The following is a 16,933-nucleotide window of genomic DNA, read 5'->3' on the forward strand; positions in this document are numbered from 1 at the left end:
AAGGTTGGCAGGCAGATTGTCAAAAGCTTCTTGTGTTGTAAGGCAATCTCGCTGCTTACAAAGCTTTCGCCAAAGCCGGCCAACTGACCCTACAGAAAACATTGATTTTTTTCTTCCTCTTTAGGAGTGAAAAAGGAGCAGAATGTCTCAGTTCTGTTACTGCAGTTCAGCTTCACATTTCTACATGTATCAAATGCCATTTATTATATAAAAAAAAAAAGATCCAGCGATCTCCGGAGTGGAATTCACATCTCTTTAAAAGACAGCAGCCAAGCAGGCACCTTCTCCCGGTAATGCAGGCAAGACTCCGGCACTGGAAAGCGCCAGCAAGAAAGCTTACATCAAAAACTGGCCAGGCTCTTCCTACCATCTGGCCACAACCAAAACCAAACAGCACCTTTACCAAAATAGTGCTCCAGCTGATCTTATTACTTATCTTCCCCCCCCCTCCTCCCCGCAGCAAGCTTTCTCATTGTCCTACAGCTTGGTCAACCCTGGGCTTTCTCCATGCCAGGTTTACCAAACAGTGGACAGCCAGTAAGTCAAGGGATGTCCAGCTCAGGTTTCACCAGTTAGGAGGCACTTCGTCCCTCCTTGCTGAACAGCCTCTCTTGAAAAATTTTCGGCAAAGGGGAAGAGTAGGAAGTGGCAGGAGGAGGGGGCATTTATGTGCAAGTCTCTTGCTTTGCCCGCCATTGCGCTGGGGCTCGTATCTCCCCCTATCCAATTGCCTACCCAGGTGCACACAGGTACACACTGGCAGGAACCCTTTCCTACGGGGAAGCGAGAGAGTGAGTGTCAACACACATACACACAAACACTGACAATCCCAGGTGAGCCTCACAAACGTCTGAAAAGCCAGAAAAATTCTTGGAAACGAGAGCCATCTGACCACGACAGTCTACAGCAAGACTGAAAAGTTTGGAGCCAGGCTTGCCGGGGGGGGGGGGGGGGGGGGTCCTTTTTTAGGCTGATTTCATAGAAGTGGCCCTCTCCTTTCGGGTAGCATTTTTGTGGCCATTCCCTCCCGCCAAGCTCTTGAGCCAAAAGGCCAGCGTTCGTCTCATCCTATTTGGGCTTTGAGGCCGTCAAGTTCACCGAATCCCATTGGCATTGTTATGAGTTGGAAATGGAGTGAGGGCAACACGGTCTTGCTCTGGTACCTGGGAAGCAACGGAAAGAGCGACCGCCACCAGCAGCAAGCCGGACGGACATTTCACCCCTTTTTTCCATGGCCTGCTATACCAAAAAGGGGCACCTTTTCAGAGGCTGTAAACAGGACAGCAGAATTCTGTGGTGGTGTCAGTCCAGCTAAGTATTGTATGCCTGGACATGAAGGAAACAGAAACCCATTTTCAGGCAGTCAGCGGGGATTGTCCCTGTTTGCCATACGGTGTGCATTCATTTTAATGACATTCTCTCCTCGTCTAAGCAGAAGTGTGGTCCAACCCCAAACGCTGCATTCCCGCTACAAAATTCAATATTAATCCCAACAGCCTCAACCAGTAAACAGTGATTTTCTATCTATATGTAAAAAGATTGGGGGAGGAGGGGGAGTGAAATCCGGGAAGCATCCGGAAGCCTATTTCAACCCTGCCTGGGAGCGGAGCAGTGGGTGAAGAAACCTTGTGAGAGTCATTTTAAATAATTATGGAGTAGACTTCGGAAGCGGTTCTGCAATGAGTGCTGTAAACAAAGCCGATCAAGTCCCCTTGGGGAAAAACGGTTCCTTCCAGAGTGAGATACGCTAGTGTTTCAGCCACGGGTGAGCCTCAATGGAAGCTCGGCTTCTGTCTCCATAATCGTACAAGAGTTCTTCGCCAGCCTCGATGTCGCGCAAAGCGACCAGGATGAGGTGTGGGACGCCGTCGATGTCATGGAGCTTGGTCTGACAGTTCCCGCATTTGCTGTGATTGATCAGCCTTCCGAGGCGACTGGTCTCTTTCGTAGCATCGACGCTGCAGAGGGGTCCGAAAAAGAAGAAAAACACACAAGGAGGTTGGCTGGAGCTCTTCATGGCAGGGAAGAGACAGATGCATGAAAGCTTTAGCAGAATAGGGTTCCAGTCACAATTTAGGCGGCATGTCTGATTCAAAAAAACAGGAACCTGTGAAGTTGCAGTCCAGTGTCTTTAAAACACATGAGTGCAGCCGGATGGCTTCTCTATTAAGGCTGGTGGATTTAGGAAGCTACAAGTGCCAATAAGCAATATCCATAGAGAGAGTGTTTAAAATAATTCATATACATTGTCTCAGTATCTAAACAGGTACCTAACCACGAATAAAATCACCTTCAAGCAAGCAGTTACGGAAATTACCGCAAACTGCACAGTAATCTTTGGTTACACTTTCTTACACAGGGCATTACCCCAGCATGCATGGGCAGGCAAGCTAGAAATTCATCAGGGCTAGAAACTTTTGTGCATACAGTAGAACTTCTTTTTCTCATGAGAAGGCCGCTCCTGAACAGCAATTATTCCGGCACTAATTCGTGACACCCGTCATTCTAAAAGGAAATTACTGTAGGTTCCTCCTCAATCCCATTCAAGAAAAAATGAGCTCTGGGTCTCTGTTATCAGACTTCGGGGAAAGTGATTTTACTCCATCCTTCAACAACTAACTTGGTGGAAACAAAGGGGGCCGGGGGGGGTGGATCTTACCAGTATGTTTTGCTTAGGTACTGAAAGTAGTACATGTAGCAGCCAGTGGATGGGTCTTGAGCGTACAGCGCTTCTCGTTTCTTGGCATCTGTGATCTCTATGAGATCCCCATGATACTCAACCACAAACTCTCCCCGGTTAAAATGTCTGGTTGCAATGACTCCTCGCCCTTTGCCGTCAATGAAGTCAATCTGTGGAGGTGGGGAGAAGGTGCAAAAGTGGCACACCAGATTTTAGCCGAAGAACTACTTGCAGCATGCCGATTTGTTAACTTTACGCACAGAATTTGAAGTTGCCTTTTACTGAATCACACCGTTGGTGGGGCCTGTATGGCTGCGATTTGAGACATAAAGAGTCCAAAGCTCTTTGGAGAAATGTTGGCAAAATGCTTTTAAAAGGATCGGATTTTATCTCTGATTCTCTCCTAGAAGACTGGAAAATCCAAAGCTGCAGTCCTACCGGTTGGCGGTACGCTCTTGAACATTCTACTTGGGGGTCATTAAACAAACTGCTGATGCAGTCACACACACAAATTCATATATACAAGGGTCTCGTTCTCAAAGCGGAGGTAACCTGTAGCACTTAGGACTGCTGATGACAGCTTACATGACTGAATCCTCTTGCGTACAAAAAAAGGTTTCCGGCACGTAAAAAAATGAGCTGTCAGGGAGAAGGGGTCAAATCTAGTCCTACCACGCTAACTTTCTATGTGCAAGTTCTGTGTGCAAATAATAATTCTTTGTAGAGAAGCACCCTGGTGATAACCTCGTGTCTCTGGAGAGGTGACATATATACTTTCTGCATAAACAAACAGGTCGGTAGCTCCTGGGGACTGAAAGATGTACAGTGGATCAAAACACAACCAATTTCCACTAGTGTTGCTAGTTACCTTCATGCCTTCTTCTTTCCCACTTTCTATTAACTCATCAATTCGTTTCTTCTCCTCTATCTAAAAAGAAACAAGATAAAAAGCATGACGGAAGGAGCAGTATTGTTGGAGGAACGCTCTTCATGCTTTACCCCCAGCAGCTTATATCTATTTATAACAAATATACTAGCCCCACCTTCCCCTCTTCTTCATGATGGTACAGTGGGCTTTAGATCGGTTTTCATTTGTGCTGTAATCCTAGTCTTACTGCATTTTTTACTGGAGGACTCTGTTGTCTGATTGGATCGCTTTTCATATTTTGTAATCCATCATGAGTCCTGTGGCGCAGAGTGGTAAGCTGCAGTACTGCAGCTCAAGCTCTGCTCACAACCTGAGTTCGATCCTGGCGGAAGCCGGGTTCAGGTAGCCGGCTCAAGGTTGACTCAGCCTTCCATCCTTTCGAGGTCGGTCAAATGAGTACCCAGGTTCCTGGGGGTAAAGTGTAGATGACTGGGGAAGGCAATGGCAAACCACGCCGTAACAAAAACTCTGCCAAGAAAACGTCGTGATGCGACGTCCCCCCCATGGGTCAGTAATGACTTGGTGTTTGCACAGGGGACTAGCTTTACCTTTACCATGAGTCTCAGAAAGAAAGGTGAGCTAGAAATGAAGTTGATGATGATGATGATATCTGTTTGCAAGGTTTTCACAAAGGAGCATTCAAAAATTTGGACATCCATCAGGAGTCAGAAGTGCCCATTCTGCCCCCTCAGATATTTGCTACTTCATTTCCTTAGATGTGCAAACCAAGCCTTAGATCTCCAACGCTGTCCTGGTTAGTTTCCTGTGAGTAGCTGCATTGTATTATAACAGCAAGATTCGAATCCAGGGGCGACTTACAGGCCAACAAAATTTTCAGGGTATAAGCTTTTGAAAGCCTTATGTCTGATCTGGCGGTTGCAGCTGGTCCAAAATGTAGCAGCGTATGTCATCACCGGAGCGCCAAGTAGAGCACATATAGCACTGGTATTGCACCAGCTGCATTGGTCGCCAGTAGAGTGCCGAATCAGATTCAAGGTTTTGGTACTTACCTATAAAGCCCTATGTGGACTGGGATGAGCGTATCCGCGGGACCGCCTCTCCCTATATGTGCCCCAGAGGATGCTCTGATCAGGTGACAAACAACTATTAGTGGTCCCTGGCCCCAGGGAGTCCCGCCTAGCCTCAACCAAAGCCAGGGCCTTTTCAGTCCTGGCTCCAACCTGGTAGAATGCTCTGTCCAATGAGACCAGGGCCCAGCAGGATGTTAGCTTTCCGCCGGGCCTGTAAGATGGAGCTGTTCTGCCAGGCGTATGGAGGAGGCTGAGCTGGCCCCCACCGGCTGAATAGAGGAGAATGGGTCCCTCCCTACTAGAGGCATCCACCAGCTAAATTTTTAAGTAACTTTTCAAGTGATGGCAGATTGATTATTTCTGTGCTGCCTTCTTGTACCTTTTAAAATATTTATATTGTACTATTTGATATTGTTGTTTTAAATTGATAAATGCATGTTTTTTTGTAATGTTTTTATGCCTGAGCCTGCCGGTGCAGGGAGGGCGGAATAGAAATCAAAACAAACAAATAAATAAATAAAGGTAAAAATAAGCTTTGACTCTTGAAAGCTTATTCTCTGAAAATATTGTTGGTCTTTATGATGCCGCTGGACTTGAATCTTGCCCCGATGGAACACTTTGCAGCGGAGTTCCCAATTCCTTGATGAACTATTTACCCTGAAAGCAGGGGAGCAGAGAGGAGAGGTCACTGGGAAGTTTAGTAAAGGTGGCAACAGAAAACAGTACCTGTAATTCTTTCTTGCTCTTCCGAGAACTTCTTCTAACAGGATAATAATCTGTCACCTTTCGATTGGGTTGTGTCTTCCCTTGAACTCTAAAAGAATACCAAGGAAAGCTGTGTGAACACTGCAGGACTTTTAGCACCTTTGCATTTGCAAAAGAGACTCTCTGTGCTGCAAATGTCAGGAAGATTTCATTACTTTTCCATTCTGCTTGATAACAGAGTTCAGTACAGGACCAATTTCTGAACAGGACACATTTTGACTACTGAAATAATGTCAATTAAACCACTGTCAGAATTCTTACTACAGAATCAAAATTTAGCAAAAAAAAACCCCTATTGAATGTTACAATGCAAACTCCTCTAACACTGCTATTCAGTCTGAAACCTTCTTACACAAACATCAAGTTTACATGATCAAGATGTGCAATTACGGGATCGTGTCAGCGATATTTTTCAACCCCACCCAACCAATTACGTTGTAATACTTACTTATGGTCACTAGGTGTCGCTTTAGTGCCCTTTAGCATCAATTTCAGTTTTTAATATACAGAACTTGTAGGAATGACACGACACAGGGTTGTGATTCTGAGCATCAGTCTGCGAAGGCTAGTCTCTCCTAGCCAGGTAGTGGCTCCTTTATTTAAGCACAGCATGCATACACAAGGACTGATGACCAAGGAAATAATGTTTATCTTTGCTGGCATCCAGTTAACCAGTTACTGACCTGGACGGCTGGAACTGCACGTTGCATTGTTAAGCATTTACGAGGAGAGGGGAGCAGAGTGCCCTTTCGATCAGGGTAGGCTTTCCTATCCGCTGACCTAAGGACCCACAAGAACTTGAACTATAGCAGCGCCTGGTGACAACATTAATACATTAGCCCTTGTAGACGAAAGCCAGGTTAGTTTTGCGAAGAAAATCTTCCAAAACAGCTGCTCCTTTAGCCAGGATTTATGGCAGTGGAGGATCCAACTCAGTTGGATCACACTAGATTTTACAAAGGTCATAATAAAGAGGGGAAAAATCAGTTGATTCCACAACGCAACAGCTCCAAATTTCATGGAAGTAATTTATGAATTTATGTAGCTGTCTATTCCAAGTCAGACGATCGGGTTACTTAGCTCAGCATAGTCTGCTTTGATTAGCAGCAGTTCTCCAGACAGGAAACAGCCCTTCCTGACCCCTGTTCCCTGGGATTTTTTAAACGGCGATGTCAGGGATTGAACCTGGGACCCTTTGCATGCAAAGCAGGAGCTCTGCCACTGAGCTTCACTCCTACAATCCCCCGCAAGATTCGTAGGCACTTACTTTCTCTTAGGACCCGATTTTGTTTTCGTTCCCTTCTTCTGTGTTGGTTTTGCATTCGCTGCGACTGTGGACTCGGCCGGCAGGTGCTTCGGGGTTTCTGTGGCTTCTGGTTTTTGGTTGGAGAAGGACCCTGGAGATTCACCCCCACTTTCTTTGTCATTCTGGACTTCAGATTTCACTGCCCCTTCTACTGCATTGCCAATACTGATTCTGTCTGCTAATAATTGAAAGAAAGAGGAGGAGGGGTAATAAATGCCAATGGGCATCAAGAGACCCACTTTTCATTTGCTCGCTTGCAAAATGCTGCTTCAGTTGAAAGCGATTCTCATCCAGTATTGCTAAGAGGGCAGAACCAGCCAGTTTGATGTAATGGTTAAGAGCGCGGGACTCTAATCGGGAGAGCCGGGTTTGATTCCCCGCTTCTCCACTTGAAGCCAGCTGGGTGACCTTGGGCTAGTCACAGCTCTCTCAGAGCTCTCTCAGCCCTACCCACCTCCCAGGGTGATTGTTGCGGGGATAATAACATATTTTGTAAACCGCTCTGAGTGGGCATTAAGTTGTCCTGAAGGGCGGTATATAAATCGAATGTTGTTGTTGTTATCATCATCAGGATAGCGTGCCTGTGCCATGAGGTAGTTACAGGCACGCCTGTCTGCAGGGCTTGACTTTTTAATCACTTCCTAAGAGCACCTGCACTACAATTCTTATTTCGCCTACACGTTTGTTAGAAGGCTTTTTACACAACCAAAGGATCGTGCGATACCTCCATAACTGAAATGCACCACTGTAGACTGGGGTAGGGGATAGGGAACCACGTAAGTAAATGTTTGCAATTCCCCATGACTTAAGATCTATTTCAGAGGCAAGGTAGGAGCAGCCAGGGATAAGGGCTTCCTACAGGTGGATCCTAGATTATGAAATGCTCAAACCACCCCCTCCCTGGATATCTGGCCAATACTTACTTTGACTATCCTTACATACCAGGTAAAGAAAAATGTATTCTCCCCCCCCCCTTTTAATGAAGGACACGTTTCTTCCCACCATGTTTTCTGTTATTATTATTTTATTATTTGTTATTATCAATTTATTACGTGAATGGTTTTTAACCCTTTCACTTCTTTTTTTAGCCACTTTGTGAGCACAGGCTGAAAGACAGAACTCATGAATGAATAAAAGGTACTCCCTGCTCACTGAAAACTAGGATGTCAAGGAGTAGAATTCTTGCCTTACCCTCCTTCTTGTTTTCCGTTTGCAACACCCTCTCCCGGCACAATCATTTAAAATTCTACAGTGGTACAAATCAGGAATAGTGATACTATTTGGTGCCCTGAACATACCACATTGCCTTGTTCAGGGTTAGGCCACAGCTCCCATCCTGTGGAGGACTGTTAGGTGGAGAAGGGCCTCTCCCAGCACCTGCTGTTTACTTACTTACTTCATTTAAACCCTGCCATTTTCCCCAATGGGGATCCAAAGCAGCCGACATTCTCCTCTCCTCAATTTTATCCTCACAACACCCCTGTGAGGTGGGTTAGGCTAAAAATACATGACTGGCCCAAGGTCACCCAGCAAGCTTTCCTGGCACAGCAGAGATTTGAAACCTGGGTTTTCCAGATCCTAATCTGATACTCTAACCATCACACCACGCTGGCTCTCTGAAAGCATACCCTTGGAGAGGGCTTCTGCAAGCAAAGCAGGCGTTCTACCGCAAAGCCACGGCCCAGCGCCACTGTTTGCTATCAGCATTCCTATTCTATCCACACAACAGAACATGTTTGATCCACACAATGCAACACGCTCAAAACCATCCACAGCTGGGCGTGAACTGAGTAATGAAGCCAGCAGGGTTGGGGAGGAGCAGCCCCTCGGCAGTGAGAGAGTCTTCCTTCACAAGTTGGTTCTGCCTCTCTCTCTGCTAGGAGGGGCAACCTGTAAGAATATGACATGGCCTCCTGGCTTTACTGGAAAAATAACTTTAAATGCATGGCTTTTTTTCAGCTGGAACGCAGTGGAACAGAGTTCCAGCACCTCTTGAAAATGGTCACATGGCCGGTGGCCCCACCCCCTGATCTCCAGACAGAGGGAAGTTTAGATTGCCCTCCATGGGCAATATAAACTCCCTTCTGTCTGGAGATCAGGGGGTGGGGCCACCGGCCATGTGACCATTTTTGCCGAGGGCTATTTAAACTTTTAAAAACTCCCCCCTTGTTCCAGCTGACTCAAAGTGATGTCATTGTGCGGTCCCGAGTTCCACCAGTGAGTTCCACCACCTCTTTTCCCAGAAAAAAGCCCTGTTTAAATACATTGGGTCCGGGTTGCTAATGGAAACAGATTCTTACCCTCTCCCTTTCCGTAGTTTTCATTCACAGTTTTGCCTGGGCATTTTGCCTCATGATGCGTCGTGGAGTTTTCTTCTTGAAGCGGAGGTCGAATAGTGGGAGACTTGTTGGGACTCATGAAGGTATGTATTTTGGATTGACAAGAAAATATGTTCTCCTAAAATGAGAGAGACAAGAGAAGCTGATACCTGTTCTCAAGAACTCAGCCTTTAATAGCCTCGCGATTTAATATGCTTACCATGGAAGTTGTTCTTCTGAACCATTTTTTAAAAAGATGAAAATAAGTATGCATGAGCAACTCCCAGGGAAGTCTCAGAATATATTTGCATCATTTATACCCTGCCTTTCTCAATGGGGACCCCAAGCAGTTCACATCATTCTCCCCTCCTCCATTTCTTCCTCACAGCAACCCTGTGAGGTAGGTTAGGCTGAGTGCATGCTGACTGACCCAAGGTCCCCCAGCAGGCTTCCATGGCAGAGTGAGGATTCGAACCTGGGTCTCCCAGATCCTGGCCCAACATTCTAGCACACCACACAGGATTGCCAATGGTCAAGAAAATGTCAGCAACATCAAGCGGTCATTTCCAAGACCCATGGATTTCATGGGTAGAATTGACTCAGCATGTATTCTCATTTGGGGTGCTTTTTGGTTAAGGAATAAAAAAATAATGAATATTATTAAAGGTGCAAAAGTTACGAATTCTAAAAGAAAAAAATGGCTCAAACATTTGGATAAACAAGCCATTTATGATTTAGATAAACCATCTGGGTATTTATCATGAAATTACTAGGAGATTATTGGATCAAGACCTTCAAAGCTGCAAACCCCTAGAGAATCGGGTCTACTGTACGGAGCCAACCTGGATGTTGCTGTAAACTGTTGCGCTCTGAATAGGCAATGACTTAAAAGGAGGAACTACTTTTTTAAAGGCCAAAATATTACCCTACCACAGCAGGGCTGAATTCAGATTCTTGGGTCAAAGCAAGCGACAGGAAAACTTTCCACTCCACACCCAGTGTAATAAAAGGGGTCAGCAATCCAATCCCAATGGAAAGGGATAATCCTTGTTATTGTGAGAGCAAATAAACAGACGGGGGTGGGGGGGAGTCAGATGGCAAAAAGCATGGAGATTTTAAGACTTGGCACTACACAATGGATCTAGCACCAGGCCTGGAGCACAGAGGCATGGGTTCAAATCCTCACTGGGAGGCTTTATCCAGGACATTTCCTTTCAGCCAACAATTTCCCATGTGTAAAATAGGGATACCCACAGCTTATTTATTCAGAGTCCCTACACGGAACACAAAACACAATTGAGGCTAAAGAGCACATTGTCCAATAAAAGGGATGTATGCTTGCTATTTTGACTCATGCTCCAAGCCACCAGATTCTAGCCAAATTCCATTGAAAGGAGTATTATGGGTTGCCATCTCAGGCTCATTCTGATTCAGTGACATCCCAAAGGGCAGAAAAACCAGGACAGCCAGGCTAGGGAGGTCCAAAACCCAGCTGCACAATTAACAGCTGCGATGCAATCATTATTAAGCAGAGTCTTTATTAAAATAAATCCTGCACATTAAAAAAAAAAGTTGTTGCAGCATTTCAGGTCCAACCGCGGGAGAAATGAGCTCACATCCCATTAATTTTTTTTTAAAAGAAGTGGATGTGTCTGGAAGTGGACATTTCTTGTCTTTAGCCTCACCCATAAATCAGGGTTGCCAGCTCCAAGTTGGGAAATTCCTGGAGATCTGGGGGGTGAAACCTGGAGAAAGTGGGGTGTGGGGAGGGAAAGGACCTCAGCATGGCATAATTCCATAGAGTCCACCCCAAAAGGGGCCATTTTCTCCAGGTGAACTGATCTCTGTGGCCTGGAGACCAGTTGTAATTCCGGGAGATCTCCAGCCACTACCTGGAGGCTGGCGACCCTAGCCATAAATCGAGATTTTTGGAAAGCCCGAGGAAGAGAGAGGGTCGGAAAGGGAAGCGCCAACCTTTTCCGGAATGGCAGGAGTGGAAATGCAGCAGGGAAAGCTGCAGCCTCCGGGGCGGGACCGCTCCGGGGCCTGGCGGCACTCCCCGCCAGCCAGCCAGGCGCCCATCACCCGCCGCCTCGGAGGGCTACAGCCGCGCACGCTGCGCTACAGGCGGCCTCCGTTGCGCTGCGCCCAGGGCGCACGGCGCGCAGCCAGCGGAGCGGGCGCCGGGCAGCTGGCGGCTTCCCATCGAGGGTACGAGGGAGGGAGGGAGGGGCGGCGCTGCAGCTTACCCCGTTCATCCTGGGCCGGCCCGCGGGCCGCTTCTCGTTGCTCTCGGCGGCGGCCGCTTCCGCCTGGCCGTCGCCTCTGCCTTCCTTGGGCTTGGACATCTTGTGCCTCCTGCCTGCGGGAGCCAAGGGAGCGCGGCGGTCAGAGCGCGGCGGCGGCCTCCAGCGCGGCCCCGATTCATGCCCCGGCCGCCGCCACCGCCGGGGCAGCCCCAGGCGCTGCTGCGGTCCCCGGCGCCATAGCGCTTCCAGGGCTCGGGCCGCCGCGGCCAAGCCAGCCACCCGGCCCCTTCCCGGCCGCCAGGAGGGCGGAGCTGAGCCGGGCGGCGATCCCCCGGAGAAGGCGGCCGCTGCCCTCTAGAGGAGAAGGCGGGCGCCGGCCCCGGAAAAGCCGCCTGGCCGCAGCCCAGCCCAGCCGCCCGCCCCTCGGCTCGCGGCGCCTCTCCATCCCCCGGTTCCTGCGAGGAGATCGGGGCAGAGGGCCAGGGTCGCCCCTCGCCACGGCAAGCCTGGGGGGCAGGGGGGGCGGAGCGAGAGAAGGGATGGCCCCCAGTCGCCCGGGGAGCTAGAAGGAGCAAGAGGGGGGCCAGGACCGAAGGGAGCCGCCGGTTATTTAGGCTTTTATGGCGGGCTTTAAATACTGTGGTTATCCGCCCTGGGCCCATTCACGGGGAGGGCGGAATATAAGTCCAATCAGTCAGGAGCGCTGGACAGACCAACTGGATCACTGGACCCGAATCTTGCTCTTCTATTGCAGTCCAGCAGGGCTACCCACTGGGACTATCTCCACGGCAAAGGAAACATTGAAATCCGGCGCTCTAAGGTTGCCAACCTCCAGATGGAGCCTGGAGATCTCCTGGAATTACAACTGATCTCCAGAGCACAGAGCTCAGTTCAGCCGGAGCTTAAGGACCACGGACTTCACCACTTTGTTGCTTTACCTACTACCCACGTACTTTAAATACCTGCCCCTATGTGCTACCTGTGCTCTGTTGTGGCCCCTACCCTGTGGAACGGCCTGCCTGAGGAGAAGAGCCCCCACTCTCCTGGCTGTCCTCAAAGGATGCAAAACCGAATTACTCAAAAAGGGTTTTTACTCAGATAGGAGGGCTGAACTGTAGGGAGGGGGTCTCAGATGATCCACTAGTGAGTTAGGAACCGTAGACTTCACCACTATGTCGTATTGGATTCCTGCTAAAGCTACGTCTTTCTGAACTTGTATCTATTTACGCTATGGCATCGTTTATGGAAATGCCCTTGATACTGACTATACTAATCGCACATTGGGTAATCCGCCTCAGCGAGAAAGGTGGACTATAAATGACACAAATAATGAACAATAATTTGAAGGGTGAGCATTATGCTATCCTGCCCTGCCGATGTCCCTCACCTCCCCCTGTGCTCCCTAGGCTCTACCCCAAATCTCCAGGAAATGTCCAACCTGGAGTTAGCAACTCTAGGCCTAGCCCGACCCTGCTGTGCACCCTGGCTCTTCAGTGCTAGGGCTTTGTGGATCATACAAGACCTGGTGGGAGAAGCCTTTCTGAGAAGAAACATTTCCTTTATCGCTGAGCAGCTATACAAAGAATACCGCTGCCCCCCATCCCAGTAGGGATTAATAGGAAGAAAGGAGCTTCCAAGAACGGAGGGCCAGCATCTGTCCAGGTGCTCTGTCAATTTCCTTCCTCTATAGAAATTTCCTCTCCTTACTCTACATTCCTAGCGAAACTCCAGAACTTCCCATCTCCTATTTTTTCAACAGGAGTTGGGGTGGTTGTTGTGGGTTTTCCGGGCTGTATTGCCGTGGTCTTGGCAGCCAAGACCACAGCAATACAGCCCGGAAAACCCACAACAACCATCGTTCTCCGGCTGTGAAAGCCTTCGACAATACAGGAGTTGGGGTGTCACCTGAACACATGAACCTGCCTTGTACGGAGTCAGCCCATCATTGTCTGTTCCGACTGGCAGCAGCTCCAGGGTCTCAGCCGGAGATCTGTCATTTCACCTCTGGCCTGTCCTTTTAACTGGAGATGTTGGGGACTGAACCCGGGACCTTCTGCGTGAAAGTCTGTGTCAAGTTGCTTTTGCCAGGTCATGAGGAAAAGGCCGTCCGGTAATGCTTAGAGGAACTACAGCCTCTCAGACGTGAAATTCTCTCATCTTTCTATATCTTCCCCCCCCCTGTGTGTGCCTTCCCATTAAGAACTCCATAGTTACTCCTCTTCAAACCTAACATTTACACCTTCTTATGACACAGCACATGTATATTTTTTAAAGGTTCAAGGCAGTTTTTCCAATATGGAGACATACCCATTGGGAAAGCATAACCTGTCATATTGCTCTTTGTAGCACAGGTGATTCTTTCTACTCCCATATGCCCTTCCAAGTAGCTCTGGGATTCTCCACATAGTCCATGCTCCACACACACCTCTCACATACAAGGACTTGTAGTGGTTAGTATGTCAAACTAGGAGCTGGGTTCAAATCCCCCCACTTCTCAGATGCCTTTGTGTCAGTCCCTCTTACTCTCAGCCTCATGTATTTCACAGGCCTGTTGTTTGAAAAGCAGAACAACAACAATAACTGCACTACTATAAGCTCAGTAGGTGGCCTTGGGTCAGCAACTCCTCTCAGCCCCAGCTCCCCAGCTGTATTGTGGGGATAATAATAACACTTAACTTGTTCACCGCTCGGGTGAGGCACTAATCTATCTAGAAGAATGGTATATAAGCCCAGTTATTATTATATGCCACTCTTCTAGGTAGATAAGTGCCCCACTCAGAGCAGTGAACAAGTCATTATTATTCCCACAATACAGCTGGGGAGTTGGGGCTGAGAGGAGTGGCTGACCCAAGGCCACCTACTGAGCTCATGGCAGCAGTGGGATTCAAACCAGTAGAGTGCTGATCCGCAGCCGAACCACTTAACCACTGTGCTACAATCTAGGTATACATCCCAGTGCTCCACAGAGAGAGGGTGGGTTTAACATAATAGACAGACCTCCACAGACCCTGTGAACACTTCCCAATATCAGCCGCATGCCCCAACCCTAAATGCTACTTCTCAATGCAAATCAACCCTCCCCTCCCATCACTGACTGCTCTCCCCCTTCCCATATTCTTCCTGAATATATGAAGATACCCTCTCTCTCACATACATTTTGGAAGTGTAAAGCAAATTCCACCATGTTAAAACCTAGCTACTTAGGAAGCAAAGAGATCTCCTGTTTGACAATTTTACATGGCATTTTAGCTTTTCTCAGCAAATCAATTAAAAACTTAAAAGGTGCTCCATCAGGTGATTCATCAGGAAGTAGATTTTTAAAAGCTGTGTTTATTTTATAAGATTTACACCGCACTATTCCAAAGCTAAGTGCAACTACAATGACTGACTAAAACTCTAGATTTTTAAAACAAATCTACTCTTCCAAATAAAAGTGCCATTTTTTAATATAATGCCTACTAGTTTTAGAGCCGAACATCATCTTAGGAGAGGCATTCCTAACCTTTTACACCCAGGGAGGAATGCTTCTTCTGAGATGTGTCTGCTGCCAGGGAGATGTGAGAATATTATTAGGTTGCAGTCCAGTGGCACGCACTTCAGAACATTTATTTGTATACAGGCTTGCGCAGATTGCTCCAATTAAAAGCCATAGAATTAACCAACTTTTTAAAAGTCGGGTAACAGAAACCATCAGTTTTATTTTATCCCACCTTTCCTCCCTGAAGCTCAGAGCAGTGTTTGTGATTCTCCCATCCTCGTTTACGTCTCACCAACCCTGTGAAGTAGGCCAAGTTGAAAGAGAGACTGAACCAAACCCGCGCAGCCATCTTCCATGGCAGGATGGGGATTCAAACTTGGATCTCCCGGATCCTTGGCTGACACTCTAATCCCTCCACAACAAGGGATCTCACTGCTGCACCCCCTTACATGTGTTCCCAGCCCAGACTTCTGCCATATTTACTCAAAAGGAAAACGACCCTGCATATTATACACATCCCCCCTATTATTACTGGACATAACTGTAGCAGTAGAAAAGAGCAGGAGTCCAGTAGCAACTATAAGACTAACATTTGTGGTAGGGTATGAGCTTTTGCGAGTCACACAGCTCACTTCTTCAGATACAGGTGTGACTCATGAAAGCTCATACCCAACCACAAATTTTGTTCCTTTTATAGGTGCTACTTGCTCTTTTCCATTGCTACAGACAGACTAACAGAGCTACCCATCTTGATCTGAACATAACTGTAACTTGTATGCAAATGTAAGATGAGCCCCCCCCCTTTATTTGCTGACATGGGGGAGGAATCCAGTTTTCACACTTTAATGAATAGTGGATGGAGCCCACTAAGATTGCACCTCTTCTTTGAAAGCCTTATGCCACAAAATCGGTTCTTGGGGTACCTTTTCAAAGCCACCTCCCCTCTCCCCTCCAGCCCCCCCTTCCCACCGCACCTTCTCAGGCAACCCCCAGTGCTACCCAATTCCCCATACAATGCACAAGTCCATCCCGACAGCACCCCCGTCTCCTCTCCCTTCCTCTCCCCCAGCTTCTTCCAGCCCCTTCCCCTGGGAGAATCCTCCAGCCAAGAAGAAAATGAAATTACCTTTAGCCATGATCCCGTAAAGCAAATTCCTCCACGTTAAAACCCAGCTACTTAGGAAGCAAAGGGATCTCCCCGTTTGACAATTCACAACCCCCCCAAAAACCTTTCCCCACCTCCAGGGAGCAACCAACTGCTTCCAAAAAGATACAACTGAGTTCTTCGGGATACCTGATTGGGTAGTCTGGCTGCTATTCATAACTTTCCGGCCTCTGATTGGTGAGTATCCAAACCGTCCCTCCCCCAACTCTTTCCATTTGAAGCTTAGCGCACCTTCCCCAGAAGGAGTGTTTAAAATAAGCGTTCGCTGACCGCTCATTGGTCTGTGGGGAGGACCGGCGAAAGCTGATTGGAGGAGAGGACTCTTCTCTCTCCCAGCCTGCACCACGTGTGTACGAGGCGGACCACGCTGCTAATAGTTTCCCAGGTCTCGGTTCACACGTGCGGGGAAGTGAGATGACGAATGGATGGAATCATTTGAGACTGCAGGGGGGAATCGCATTTTAGAATACTCCGTTGTATTAAAAACTTCCTGCAAAGGGACAATCAGCACTTCAAGCAAAAAGAAGAGGTTGAATCATTCTGCTGGCATTTTTCTGTTCGCAGGGAGTTTTGCTTTTAAGGCGTAGGCGCGCTCGCGCGCGCGTGTGTATGAGAGAGAGAGAGAGAGAGAGAAAAAAAACTCTGGGGCTGAAATTTCAGGTATGATCCTGATATAAGAAAGCACTAATCTGGGATGCTCCTGTTTCTTATCTTGAAATAGCATTTCGAATCTCTCATTCATATTGGCAAAGAGGAGGGAAGCTCTAGCTAAGAAAATGAAGAAGTTATTCTAGATCCAATGGTTGGGTTGTGAATCAGCACTCTGCTGGTTTGAATCCCACTACTGCTATGAGCTTAGTAGGTGACCTTGGGGAAGCCACTCCTTTCAGCCCCAGCTGTATTGTGGGGATAATAATACTAACTTGTTTACAGTTCTGGTGAGGCACTTACCTGTATAGAAGAGTGGTATATAGATGCAGAGGAGTTACCCGTGTTAGTCTGTAGTTGCAAAA

General features: G+C 47.8%; 1 protein-coding gene across 3 annotated transcripts; it reads right to left on the reverse strand.

Annotated features, from left to right (window-relative positions):
• Positions 1–942: 942 nt before the first annotated feature.
• Positions 943–15,954, reverse strand: KMT5A (lysine methyltransferase 5A). Of its 3 annotated transcripts, none has more exons than XM_054996838.1 (8): positions 15,882–15,954; positions 11,278–11,390; positions 9,011–9,167; positions 6,672–6,885; positions 5,366–5,453; positions 3,549–3,608; positions 2,660–2,850; positions 943–1,958 (listed from the first exon to the last, which is right to left on the reverse strand). In XM_054996838.1, exons 1-8 carry the CDS (start codon positions 15,889–15,891, stop codon positions 1,748–1,750), a joined length of 1,044 nt encoding a protein of 347 aa, XP_054852813.1. In that variant the 5' UTR covers positions 15,892–15,954; the 3' UTR covers positions 943–1,747. The 3 variants fall into 3 exon arrangements, with proteins under 3 accessions (XP_054852813.1, XP_054852812.1, XP_054852815.1); XM_054996837.1 differs by having other exon boundaries at positions 6,672–6,888; XM_054996840.1 differs by lacking the exon at positions 15,882–15,954 and having other exon boundaries at positions 6,672–6,888; positions 11,278–11,569.
• Between the last annotated feature and the right edge of the window lie 979 nt (positions 15,955–16,933).

This window comes from Eublepharis macularius, chromosome 13, assembly GCF_028583425.1.
Source record: "Eublepharis macularius isolate TG4126 chromosome 13, MPM_Emac_v1.0, whole genome shotgun sequence".
In the NCBI taxonomy this organism is placed as follows: Eukaryota; Metazoa; Chordata; class Lepidosauria; order Squamata; family Eublepharidae; genus Eublepharis; species Eublepharis macularius.